General features: G+C 44.9%; 1 protein-coding gene across 1 annotated transcript; it reads right to left on the bottom strand.

Annotated features, from left to right (window-relative positions):
• Positions 1–780: 780 nt before the first annotated feature.
• LOC149343952 (uncharacterized) lies at positions 781–13,039 on the bottom strand. The gene is made up of 6 exons (XM_089546106.1): positions 12,873–13,039; positions 9,788–9,837; positions 6,197–6,244; positions 2,776–2,805; positions 1,061–1,123; positions 781–915 (listed from the first exon to the last, which is right to left on the bottom strand). Exons 1-6 carry the CDS (start codon positions 12,994–12,996, stop codon positions 859–861), a joined length of 372 nt encoding a protein of 123 aa, XP_089402232.1. The 5' UTR covers positions 12,997–13,039; the 3' UTR covers positions 781–858.
• Positions 13,040–13,384: the final 345 nt, after the last annotated feature.

Below are 13,384 nucleotides of genomic sequence, written 5' to 3'. Positions count from 1 at the left end.
GCAAGTGTCGTCTGTGCTCTAAGGCAAAGGCGGGTAACTCTTGCTGTTGATCCATATGCGCGATACGGCAATGCCCAACCTAGGGTATGCATAAGCTTACGCCGACAACTCGGCCGGCCCATTCCCAGGGATGTGCCTGAGATAGGACTAAGAAAGCACATAAGGGCGGATGTTGCTCCGTTAGAAGAGACGGCTCACTCTGCCGGGTCAACGACCTATGCGATCCATAGGGCAGGGACTAAGCAGAGTGTTGTTTTCAAAGAAAGAAAAGGTCAGTTCAAGAACTGAGGGCATCGTCCTTGCTCGGCTTGCTGGGGTTTGCACGACAGAATGGAAAGAGCCGCTATGAAACGTTACTCCGACGGGGAGGAGGGAGCATTATTTGCCACTTTAAAGTACTCTTCTGCTTTTATTTTCAAAGAAAAGTTACTACCGCCTTTAATTCTACTTGTTTGCTAACTTCTGCAATGTGCAAAAAAGTATCCGCCAGAGACGCTTTATTTCCATCGGTGCTTGTAACACTGCTTTTTTAAATATTACTTACTAGTTTTTATATTTAGATGCAGAGTAAACGTTACGAGAGGCTTTTGATGCTCTGTTCTTCGTAGTTGTCTTTGCTTGGGGTGCTGAAGTGATCTCTGCTAGAGCTGGAACAATACATCCGACGTCGGTAATGTATTTAAGTGCAAATGGCATTCACTGGTGTTTACGCCACTTCCCAAGCAGTTCCAGCGCTACTGGCCCATTCAGAAACACCATAGACAGAGGAGACGAATCGCATTCCTCTTTCAACTACGTCTTTTATTGGCACCTTATTGGGGAGGAAAGCGACTTCAGCTTTGCTGGACGCGATGAACGCTACTGGTTAGGAGGCCCAAACTGCATTAGCTTTGCTGTTTCACGAGCGACGCATGTCTGTAAATAGAAGAGCGTGAACGACTTAGAAAACTGCATGCTTGTGAGGTTCAGAGTTAATTAGTCATCGCTGAATCCCACCGCTCTGTAGCTATTCGCCAATGAGCCATGCTTCTACAGCTTGGGGGAATGCAGACGGACTTACAGTGAACGCAGGGAATTTGGAGCGGATTCCTTCGACTACGGTGCGGTCGGATACGTGGGTGTTCTGAAAAATAGAAAAATACCAATTAATTTTGATGCCATTATTGAATTCGTCGCTATAGCAATCGCTGCGTCGACGATCTGTGCTCGTCAATTCATGGATAAAATCCTAATTATTTTTTTATTTTTTGAGGAGATGAGTGCGTGCTTCGTCGTGCTAAAAAATTCATTCTGGAAGCCGTGTAAAAAGTTAGTTCGCATGTTGTATCCCAGAACGAAACGGCCACACTTCGTTGCTGTCGGGAGTTGGGAACAGCGTGGAGGGGACTTCTATGCCCGCCAAAGAGCCTGGGCAGTAGAATAAATTCTAAAGCGGTGCATTGCGGCGCCCATCAAGAGCCGTGAATTCCTTCACCCACATAGCACTACTATATCTTATAGAGAGAAGAAAAACTTTACTCGCGCATTGAGCGGTTCGTTTTTTACGGCGCATTAAAGTCTCTGTTAGGCAGTGTGTGCGTGCTCGTCGCTACAGTGTTTCTCAATTTAATATGAACAATTATTTTCAAAAATTGTCATAACTTTCACCCGCAGGCGAACTCTAGGCAAAGAGGGGCAAGGACCGCAGGAAACGTGGTGCGTATTTTAAGGGCGGTGAGAGAGAAATACGCTGTCGCAAAAATGTGTTCAAGGCGCACAAGATTACCAAAAACACTGTTCAATGCAGTGCCTCTCTAGGACCATCCTTTCGTCTCATAAATGCCCTTAGATTAGGAGAGAATGAAGGACAGAGAAAAGACCTAAGCAGTGGTTATGAAGCTCATAGTTTCCTCCCGACATATTCTAAAGCGTAGGTGTGGGGCCTCAATAGTTCTGACAGCGTGAATATCCGAACGCTAAATTGGTCAGAGGCGCGGGGCGAGGTAACAGCGGAATAGTGCTTCTGCCACTGGCTTTGAAGGAGGGTGTTCTGACTACATTCCCAACGAAACAAGATTTGTTGCGGGGGTTATTCGTGGAAACAACGCTCGCCAACTACGCACGATAATAAAAAATCGCAGACGTAGAGAGCTATTAAATTTGTCCATCTTGCCTGTTTGGCCTGGGCTATCATATGATTCACACGCATTACCCTTTGCGCTAAACCTATCAAAGTGACATACGCTACTATAAACAAGGCCGTTTTGCCGATTTCCACATGTCGTACTATATCAAATTGCCCTGCCCGTTCCGATAGCGAGATAATTCTGTAGACACTCCGATGAGGCGCGAGCGAATGGTACGACACTAAACTACCCCTTATAATCGCGCTGCATAAGCGGCCTTCCCATCGCCATTATGTAGACATCATAGCGCTTTCCGTGGTATCGTTCTGCACTTTGAAAACCTCGTCTAGTGGAGGAAATCGGTGTAAAGGCAGTCAAATTCTAGAGGGCAAACATAGAAATAATATATTTGGCATACTCAGTGGGGCATTGTTATGTAGAGCTTCGAAGGGCTGAGTTATGATTGGGAATGGAAAAACTTTTTCAACATACTTCTAAAAAGTAAATACAAAGGGTATAACGCAATCCGCTTATATATGCTGATTCAAGGCAAAAGTATACCGAAAATAGCTTTGCCGTAATAGTTAGGCCCTTTGATTGTCTATTATCTAGCGTAAAAGAATCGTTTCTATGAAAACGGCCGGTATGTGAATGAAAAAGAACTACTTACAACATATTCCAGAAAATCCACTCTCGGGTGCTGAAAAATAAGGCATGGTAAGATGAAATAGGGCACTGCATCAAAGGCGACAAGCGATCGCTTGCGAACCCAAAATTTACCTTAAAAAGTACTTATTAAACAGAAGACAGAGTTATGCACTGCCAGCTCAACGAAGGTGCTGTACGAACCACACAATACACTTGGAAAATATTGTTTTACTCAACGAGAAATTTCAGCCAGCTCGGTCAGGCGGCCATTAGTAGGAATTCGGGATGGGACAGCGGCCAAGCGGTTGCCGCTATGCCTAGCGGCCTATAGTGCTACAATTGGAAGAGCTTGGTGATTCTCTTTCTTTCCTTTGGCACATATGATCTCAATGCCCTATTTTTGAGTGTTCAAAGCCATGTGCCATGCGTTGAATGTCAAAACTACTAGAGACGCTTGTCCCAAATTCTTGGTATTGGCATGACCAGTCCGAACATGATGTGTGTCACAATGCCGCACAACATCAGGTGCTTTAAAAGTGCACTAAAAAGGAGCCCGAATTCCTTTTACCGCGGGGACTCGATCAACACGTTCAGAGCATTCTTACAGCCTTCGAATTATTGTTCTGTGTGCGGCCGATTTCTCCAATTTAATGCGGAAGAAACGTGCCGGATGCCCCCTCCACTTCCCCCCCCCCCCCCCCCCTTTTTTTTGAACTCACCGCTGACAGTAGGAGGAGTCAACCAACCTTTCAGCCAGTTCCGTTGCAGCTTGCCCCTCTGCCATCGGCGGAGGGATACGTAGCGATCAGCGAAAGCAAAGAGTCCACGTGTAGTTTTACTTCCGTGGGCCTAATTTGCAGCTGTCTAGTCTCTCACTGTATCTATTTATTCACAAAAACCTAAAAAAAAGAAAAGCGAAAGCGAAGCCGCCATGCGAATGCCTGAAAGGCACTGCACGCGTTAGTTGACTCCTACTTTCAGCGGCAAGTTCAAAAAAAGACTGATGCCGGGACGTTTAATCCAATTTAAGTTAGAGAAATCAGCCGCACAGGACAAGAATTGAAAGTTTTTAAGAATGCAGTAAACGTATAGATCCAGTTCCCACGGTAAAAAGACGAATTCAGTTTCCTATTCAGTGCACCTGTAAAACTTCACCTCACGTGCCCAGCGCCATTTCTTGAAGAGAAGTGATTGGAGTAGAGACTTATTGCTGGTTTTAGAGTAGGACACACGTACTGTCATGGACGTGTAGCAGACCAGCCGGGCTCCTTCTGCGTATGCCCCTCCCCCTTCCCCCTCTGGCCAGAGTGCATGCACTGCACGCACTTGGCTGGTCCGAAAAATGTCGGTGCTAGCATGTCTCCAGCTTGCTAGGACGGTCTAACTACAAACAGGAATGTTGCAGAAAGGTGTATGATACTTGCGTTTTTCAAATCTGACCAAATATTTGGAATACGTAGGCCTTACTTCTATGTGATTTCACTGGAACATTTCGTAAGACACGGTGCTCATAAAGTGTATTTCTTCTCATTAAATACAAATGTATTGGCGCAGAAGCGTTTAGTTTTGTAGTATGTTTATAACACGGCTGATGCTTCTGTTCATACGTGAATGACCATAACGATGACAGAGCGTCTACCATGGTTTTTGCTAAAGCCTTCTAAAAAGACATGTGAGGTGCATAAAAATTATTCAGAAACACGTATCGGAGAGCTGTGGTAGAAGCAATGCGAAAACTGAACTCCTTTCGGTGACTGTCATTGATAGGTTCTGTCCTGTAGACAGTTCAGGTTCCCATATAATTTTCGGAGCAAGGAAACGACGAAAATGCTTCACCGCTTGAGAGTTCAAGCATGCAGCAAAGAACTGAAGGGTGTAACCTCTAGCACCCTGTGGTATTTGCACAGGGCAGCCCTCATTGTCACGCTGACCTCGAGGCTGAAGTTAATTGTTTATTTTTTTTCGTTTTCCTGCTTGGAAAACTTCTCTGGACAGTTATACTTTATGCTAACCATGTCCTGTTATTGTGCCATTTGCTCTCTTTTTAAATTTCTGGCGCAACATCAGTTAAGGGTTTTCTTTACTGTCATAGCACACGTGTGCTTTTTCTACGTTCTGTCACCATTATATAATTTAGTCAGTTAAATAAGTCTTGATATAAATGATTCTGTGATGTCCAGGTTTCTTCCTCTTTTGGTTGCTCTGAAAAGTGAACCTGCATGATCATGATGTTTGTGCCTAGTCAGGAAGAGTATACGCATTCTTTTCCAGTACCCCCAACATTTGTCGTAGTAAAGTAATATGAAAATCAGCTTCGATGTGCAGCGTGTCGAATAAGTACTGCAGGTGGACAGGGTTCTGAGTATTCAGAGAGATTCTGGATGCACCAGAGACACAGAGCGGCGCACGCGCGTAGCCATATTTACTCGAAATTATGTGCAGGGGGCCGTCACTGGAGTTAGGAACACCGCTGTCATGTCAAGCCATGTAAACGAAAATCCAAGAAAAGTTCAGGCCGGTGCAGACCATATACAGGCCACGTACGCCGACGTATAGGCGCTTTCGATAATGCGCCGCCTTTAGTCGGGTGTAGAAAGGAAGTATATGAGGGTTATGGCTCCCGAAAAAGAGCGATGGAGTCATTCGTGTTTTTTCGTCGAAACTGGGAGCAGCGAAAGCTTCCAGTGGTATTGCACACGATTAGCGCCCTACTAACATTTTGCGTTGCACAACCTTCTGCGTTGTGTGCAGGACACTTACCCTAAATTAGTAAAGAAAAAGTCAAGATGGGACCTGAATTGTTATGCTGGGAACTGGTTGCACAAAATCTACACATTTAAACACGCAAAATTACTGGCGTATGTTCGGCCGATGAAATGTAAATTGGGGATTTTCTTTGCTGTTGATTTGCAACACTGAAAGCTATAAGTCGGCAACATTCGCTGCTTAGGCCTCATATTTATAAATTATACACTCACAGCAAAAAAGCTACTTGATGGTGTGTCAGCCTGTCGATAAAAAAGGTTAGTTGGCACATCTAGCACGCAAAACAGCCTATGCCAGAATACAATATGAAGCACTGTATGTCAGGTAGAAGAGCTGCGAAACCGACACCAGTGGACCTAGGTTGTCTGCATAAGAAAACTTAGAAATTGTGTGCCGCTCTTTATAAGAGAACATTTCCCAAATCGCATTCATGCAGCGCTCATCAGCAATTCTCAAAAGTTGCACTCCGTGATCAGCCTAACTGTGGCTACTATAGGACAAGGACTCTGATCCATCCCTCAATTTAACCTGGTTCTTCGAACCAACGCTGTCTTCCTTTTGCGTACATTCTACACAAACCTACATAAAGATTCTACACAATGTAGAATGCTAACAGGCAAGCTCTCGCAAAAAAAAAGAACAGGGGTTCCTTGTTGTTCCATTGTCCTGATGCTTACCGGGCCAGATCCAGCTCTTTCGGCTTCCTGTCTGCGGAGGTTCTCAATCTGGAATGAGAGGCATGATATGAAGAGGGGAGTGCCGCATCAACTGCTCTGCAGTACAAGCGGTGGCAAGCTATTGGGGGATATCAGAACATTTGGATAGCTGAACTGTTGGCAGCTGGCTTTTTAGTATGTCAAACTGCATCCGGGAAGCAATGAAGAAACTGAAAGGCAACGCAAATGTCTGATATAATGACGGTCGTTGAAACTACTTGTCTGGCTTCTGTGTTGCCTCTGTTTCTAAACAAAGCGCGTTGCATGCTTCAGACGAATGCTTGGAATGTTCGAAACAATACTAGCGGGGTTGCGAAGAACAAATAATGCGGCTCCTATCTTCCGTTAGTACCGCACAGAGAAAAATGAAAAAAAAAAATTACGAGGTCTGAAGCGAAGCTTTAAGAGAGCGCGTAAAAGTTCTGCATTTCTGTAACCGTAAATTTTGACCGCTGCAAAGGAAGTGGCGGACGCATATTTCCTGTATATTGTCGGAAATTTCAAGAAGTTGCAGTTCCTAATTTGTCGCCTTTTTTGTTTTTAGCATCAGGCTGTAAACACGTAAAAAAAACAAAACGTGGAAGGAACGCATCAGCTCATCTTGGTCTACCTCGGTAGGACAATGTAACAGCGCCGTCACAGTTCGTATGTTCTAAAGGCGCTGCAGAGAACTTTCCACATGTACAAATATCCATGCAAATAAGTGTGCAAAACATCGATTTCACAAAACCACTAAAGGAACAATACACGTTTGAAGTGTTAGTGCGTCTGCATGTGCTCTGCCCGGTGTCATGAATTCGAGGCATTAGGTACGCCATTTCGAGGCTGTAGCACTAGCATTGGAATCATAGCGTGGAGTTACAAGGTTACAGGTCGTTTTATTGTTTTTTTACAAGTACATTAGGTGTTTCAGGGAAGCCGGCCTCTAATTTTTAACAATAGGGTTTTATTGGTAAAGAGAGCGTTTTTGCCTCATGGTAATACGAGTCCTGGCGGTCGTGGAAAAACAGGCGAATTGTGTTAACTACTAAAGTGATTAATCAAATTCGAACAGCTAAGTCTTTAACTATTAGAGATAAGCACTTTATTGGAATTAGAGGCTCTTAGGCGGTCGTTCTTAATAGCCATATCAGTTTTTGCAACTTCGAAAACGTTATTACACTCGCCGGTGTGGCTAGACTGATACCAACCATTTCTCGCACCATTCGAAAAGCCGCGCACTTGCAGGAGTGCGCCCAGCCACAGTCAATCAAATGGCGCCATTCCGTGATGCACGTGCCACGCGACAGTCAACCCCGCCCGTGTGCAGTCATCCTCGCTGCTCCAGCGCGGGCGGCGCCGAGAATGGCTCGTTGTACGTGCGTCAAAGACCGTCGCAATCGGACTCGCGTCGCTCTGCCCCTCCCACAAGCGCGCGATTTCTCGCCCGACAAATGGCTCGAGAAATGCCCGAAATTTACGGAGCCACAGCGGTGAGTGTAATCGCGTTTTCAAGATTCTAAAACCTCATATGGCTGTTGCTAACGACCGGCTACAAATCTTCAATTGCAATCAGGTGCCTATCGGTAATAGTGAAAAAGTTAACGATTAGAATTCAGTTAGTAACTTTACCATTCAACATAATTCGCCTGTTATTTGTTGTCCACCAACACTGGCATTACTATGCCTCAAAGTGCTTCTCTTTACCTAAAAAAAAACACGTTTTTAAAGATCAGTGGCCAGCTTCCCTGAACCACCTGGTATATCTCGGTTATCAAGAGTTCATGCACGTCAGATAGCTTCTAGTCACGCACGCCGACAGATGGGCACGGATAAGCCTAAACACTACTGTTAGCCCAGTGCCATGGTCAGACTGTATGCTTCGGCCTCATTAAATGTGGTACTATTTCATGATAAATGCTTGTGGCTCAGAAGAAAAGCTCATTATACGTGGCACTGTCTTCACGGGAAAAAAAAAACTGGCAAGTGGAAAGACATCACGGAAGCCAACAGCCACCGAAATGAAGCAGCATAGAGGATGTCTTTTTTAAAATTTGTAGTTTATCATCAATTGGAGAATAATAAAAGCAGAGCCGCCAGTGGGAAGTTTCTTGAATGGTCTAAACTTGGCTTGCAACGCCAACGCGCAGAAGTTTTTAGAGCTGCGCGAATATTAGAAATTATCTAGTAGAGAATCGAATATTGTCGAATTCCATTTACTGGACGAATCAAATAATAAATTTGCAAGATTATACAAAACAAATCCAATGGTTTCGAGGTTTCGAAGGGCACTTGAATAACTGCCGTCAACTTAAAAGAACGCTTCACATAGTTTTCTTCTATGGCTGTTTCAGAAATAGAGTCTTCTCCTACTCCGCACGATGGGCTGCTACGATTGGTCAGCGCTGTAATCAGGGTTTAGCGCAGCGACGCGGTTCACTCGTCTGGCGGCGTTTATAGTACTCCTACGCGGCTTCCGAGATAAGGCGATGGCGCGTCCTTGAATCCATGACTCATAGGTAGCTGTCGCTCCTCTAATCTCTTCAAATCCGGCGCTAGTTTATTCGCTGTCGCCATCGATAGTGAAAAGTAATTTCGTCATGCATATAATATGACGTCCATAGAGTTACTGTACTGACTTAGTGGTGCGTGCCCTGTAACGGAGATTAGTGTTGCGTGTTTCGGCAGCTGTAGTTAAAACTTCATAAGTTATTGCATATACCGACTAAAAACAGGAACAGACACAGGACGTAGGCAGGCGCTTCCGTCCTGTGCCTGTTCCTGTTTTTAGTCAGTATATGCAATAACTTATGAATTTTTAACTACAGCTGCCGAAACACGCAACACTAATCTCCGTTAGAGGGAACGCACCTGTCGCCCCTCTAATCTATTAAAATCCGGCGCTAGTTTATTCGCTGTCGTCACCGATAGTGAAAAGTAATTTCGTCATGCATATAACATGACGTCCATAGAGTTACTGTACTGGCTTAGTGGTGCGAGCCCTCTAACGGAGATTAGTGTTGCGTGTTTCAGCAGCTGTAGTTAAAACTTCATAAGTTATTGCATATACCGACGAAAAACAGGAACAGACACAGGACTTAGGCAGGCGCTTCCGTCCTGTATCTGTTCCTGTTTTTATACGTTATGTCTCACCAATTGGCCTACAAATTTGCTCTCCTAAGTTATAGTGCCATAACGCAGCGCTGCTGCTAGCGCATATCGGTGTCGCATGATTACTGCTTTGTATTACAATTCGCAGATGTACCGAATGTTCACAAAAATATTCGATTACTATTCATTCAGGAAAATCACTACTTGGTTCGTATTCGATTAGGTTTTTTTCTTAAATATTCGTATTAGAATCGGTTGCAACGCTAAAATATTCGCATTCGATGCGTGTTTAAAAAAGTTCTATTCACGCACCCATGGTTGTTTCGGTTTTGGCATAACTTCATCACATCCGGCATTTATAGAAGTTATAATGCCTCAAGCCTTTGTTGGCAAACATTTTTCTACAAAGCACCAATACTGTAAAAACAAAAAGAACACTGTTTTGTAGATAATGTTACTTACAGTGGTTATTTCCTGCTCAGTGAATTGGGCCTCATTGAAACATGTTTGCTCTGGAATAAAAATTTGAACGCGTATAAGTGAGTACACAGGCAAACGTTGTGGCAACAGTTATTTCAGAACTACCGAGAATGTAGTATTCCACCCAAATAACTAATCTATGGCTCTTCTGACAGCTCCAAATAGGCAAGAAATAGCAGTTTTGATAGCTCCAGGTAGGCAAGAAAGGTTTAAGTGTTGAGCATTTGCTTCAGATTCCTTCCTTTTCAAGCAGCAACAAAAGACTACAGAAAGTGAACGAAAGTCATAAGGAACTAAACTTTGACAAGTTTCGCTTTAGTTATGTGTCACATATTTAGGGAAAGGGTGCTTCCATGCGTGTCCAACTCCTTGTGTACAGCATTGTCCCATTTTCTTTGTGTACAAAGTTAATACACAAGTTATTCAAAGTTTAAAGAGCAGAAGCAAAAGACCAGCTACACTAGCGCCGCAGTCTGAGGACTGTGTATATCAGTTTGAACTTGAATTTTTTTGCATGTATGGCACGTAAGGGTATCGGAGGTAAACTGCTTTTATGCAGCCTGTCTGGCTCCCACTCCTTTTATAAGACTGGAACATCGGCGCATATTTTATACATAAAAAATAGTATAAAAGAAAATTATTAAGCTCCTCTTGAACTGCAAATAAATAAAATGAAATTCCCAGAATCATTAAGATGCGCATTCAGTACCACGTATAGGGTCGTCCACTCTTAGTACGAACACGAGAGTGCATGGCCGTGCTCTTTGGAGGTCCGCTGCATCCGAGAGTCGCGCATCGAAGCCATATGGCAGATGAGCCGAAGTGCTACGTCCAGGTCTATCTTATCCTGCGCCACTTAGCTGCTCAGGGTGGACGACCCTGTACATTCATTACATTATGAATGAAGCTCGAACGAACGGCTATTTTGTGCATTCGCCATGTTTATGCATATCAGGGTGATTTGAAAAGAATAATGAGTGAAACATAATATCTCGTTTTCACACAGCTAGCATCACGGCAGTTAGAACATATGTCTCGTTTGATTATCAGTCTGGACACAAGTTGTAACCGTGTGATGATTAAAAAAAACACACACACACACAGAAAGATCGCCCAGATGGTGTCCCCAGGGGCAATAAAGTCGTCCAGTTTCATGTTGGTTCTATAGGCATTGCTCTAGAGGCCCTTGCGCTGTTCTCTTTTACTCAAGGGGCTGAAAGCGAACACGGAGGTTTCAGAGAGACAACTGGCTAGGGAGCCGTAGGGCAATCCACTCGCAAATTAAGTAACACTGAAGGTAACTGTACTTACTTATTTTTTGCGCTTTGTAAAACCTTATTGTTTACTATTTCGTGACTGTGTTTACAATGCGACGGCAGCAACGTAACTTATTTTTGTGCGAAAACTAGAGTTGAAGAAGGGGCACTTTTTTTCAGCCACTACATTCGAGCTCTTCAGCTTTTGAGTAATTTTGTTATGACTGAATGGAAGGAATGACGGTGAGCTCTATCTCAAAGATCCACTTGAATGAAAAAAAAAGGAACAAGGAATGATAAGTCAGCGCAGGCTGCAAAATCTCTGTGCTCGCGACACCAATACTTCATGGTTTCGTCAGTCTTAGCGGACACATGTTTGTCAGCTTTTCTGGGAACGGCAGTATCCCGACTCGGCCCTGGTAGCTGCGTTCTTGTTTCGCGATTTCACTGACGCAGATTATGGGGCATGCCTGGCAAAACCCAAATTATATGTATGTTCAGTCTAGCTGTAAACAGCAAGAGTCTATCAAAGCACGGTTTTAACTACAGGTAGCCTTTTTGTACAGCCGCCGCGTTGGCTCAGTGGCTATGGTGCTCGGCTGCTGACCCAAAAGACGCGGGTTCGATCCCGGCCGCGGCGGCTAGAATTTCTTTGGAGGAGAAATTCTAGAGGCCCGTGTACTGTGCGATGTCAGTGCACGTTAAAGAACCCCAGGTGGTCGAAATTTCCGGAGCCCTCCACTACGGCGTCTCTCATAGCCTTGGTCGCTTTGGGACCCCATAAACCAAACCAAACCTTTTTGTACAAGAACGCTGCGTTGTTCATAACCTGAACCCTCTTTGTTAGCCTCCGCGTTTCTGACCCACAGGTGAGTACCGGTAAGATACAGCTGTTGTTTACTTTTCTCTTGAGGGATATCGGTAAACTGCCATACATGATCTGAGAGAACCTGCCATATGCGCACCACCCCATTCGTATTCTTCTAGTCATTTCCCTCTCATGATCCGGATCGGCGGTCACTACCTGCCCTCAGTAGACCTATTTCATTACTACTTCCCGCTCCTCGCTACCAATTGCGAACTGCTGTTCTCTTCCTGGGCTGTTGACCATTACTTTGGCTTTCAGCTTGTTAATTGTTAATGCTAATCCGGCTCTGCCTAACTCATTGATCATGCTTTGAAGTTCTTGTCCTGACTGACTTAACAAGGCAATAGCATCAGCGGATCGCAGATGGAAAGAAAAAATCTTAAGTGCAACGTTACGAGATCGGAAGAGGGCGGAGTGTGTGAGGGAACAAAAGCGGGTTAATGACATCTTAGTCGAAATCAAGAGGAAGAAACTGCCTTGGGCAGGGCATAATAATGCGAAGACAAGGTAACTGTACGGCCATTAAAGGTAACGGAGCGGATTCCAAGAGAAGGCAAGCGTAGCAAGGGGTGGGCAGAAAGTTAGGTGGGCGGAAGAGATAAGAATTTTGGTGGGCAGAGTGGCCGTAACTAGCCAAATATAGGGTTGAAGAGATACTGAAGAGGCGTTTGCCCTGCAGTGTACGTAATCAGGCTGGTGATGACGATGACAAGAGCTCTGTAGTATTTATTTTTTAAGGTCGCCGCTGTTAGTACGCGGAAACCACGGGTGGTGGCTACACCTTCATTTAAGTTCTTTTTTTCAGCTTCAAAAAAGGTCTGCTGTCGGTGAAAGCAACATTCTTCTCTACAAAGCCGTAATAAAATGGTGAAACCAGCGTGCATTGGTCACTGTACCTCTCAGCAGTGACGGCCAGTTCTAGATTAAGAAAAGGACAACTTACCCATTTGCGCGAACAAAGCGCCAATGCCTGCGAGTCCCGGTGGGAGCGGTATATTTTCATCCGTCGCGATGCTGACGCTAACCAGAAGGGCCACAACGGAGAGTGAGGTCCAGACGCCGACCATTTTTCTTCTGTAGCAGCACTGCGAAAATCAGCCGCTGTGATACGCAGGCGAGGCAATCGTAGTCGCTTCGTCGGTCACTCATGCCGCTTTATATAGCGCCGTGTGCCGAGTGTATCCGAACCCTGTTATCTTGGCGCCAGGCGCTATTTATTCGGCACGTGTCATGCAGCACGGGCCAAGGTGACGGGTCTATAACCAGCCGGAGGAGCGGCCGTGGGCTGGGGTCAAAACATGGATCCATATCTGTTGACGCGCTGCGGGAGTCAAGGGGGAATGCGATCACTAGCGCCGCAAGTGTGTCGTCAGATTACTCTGTATATCGTGTGAAGCGCTTCTCTTAGAGCTTATCAGCAGTTTTGTCCTCGAGATTTTCTTAGTGGAGCGCACG

This window comes from Amblyomma mixtum, chromosome 5 (assembly GCF_055824585.1).
Source record: "Amblyomma mixtum isolate Tamu chromosome 5, ASM5582458v1, whole genome shotgun sequence".
NCBI classification, from domain to species: Eukaryota; Metazoa; Arthropoda; class Arachnida; order Ixodida; family Ixodidae; genus Amblyomma; species Amblyomma mixtum.
The sequence above is the reverse complement of the archived record's forward strand: the minus strand, read 5'-3'. Positions and strand labels throughout refer to the sequence as shown.

What these genes read in the sequence shown, in the direction of transcription:
- LOC149343952 (XM_089546106.1), bottom strand. Translation starts at nt 12,996, where the DNA reads ATGGTCGGCGTCTGGACCTCACTCTCCGTTGTGGCCCTTCTGGTTAGC. An exon ending in AAAGAGCTGGATCTGGCCCG is followed by an intron (nt 2,806 to 6,196) that starts GTAAGCATCAGG and finishes CTTATTTTTCAG; the next exon opens with CACCCGAGAGTGGATTTTCT. An exon ending in TGGATTTTCTGGAATATGTT is followed by an intron (nt 1,124 to 2,775) that starts GTAAGTAGTTCT and finishes TCTATTTTTCAG; the next exon opens with AACACCCACGTATCCGACCG.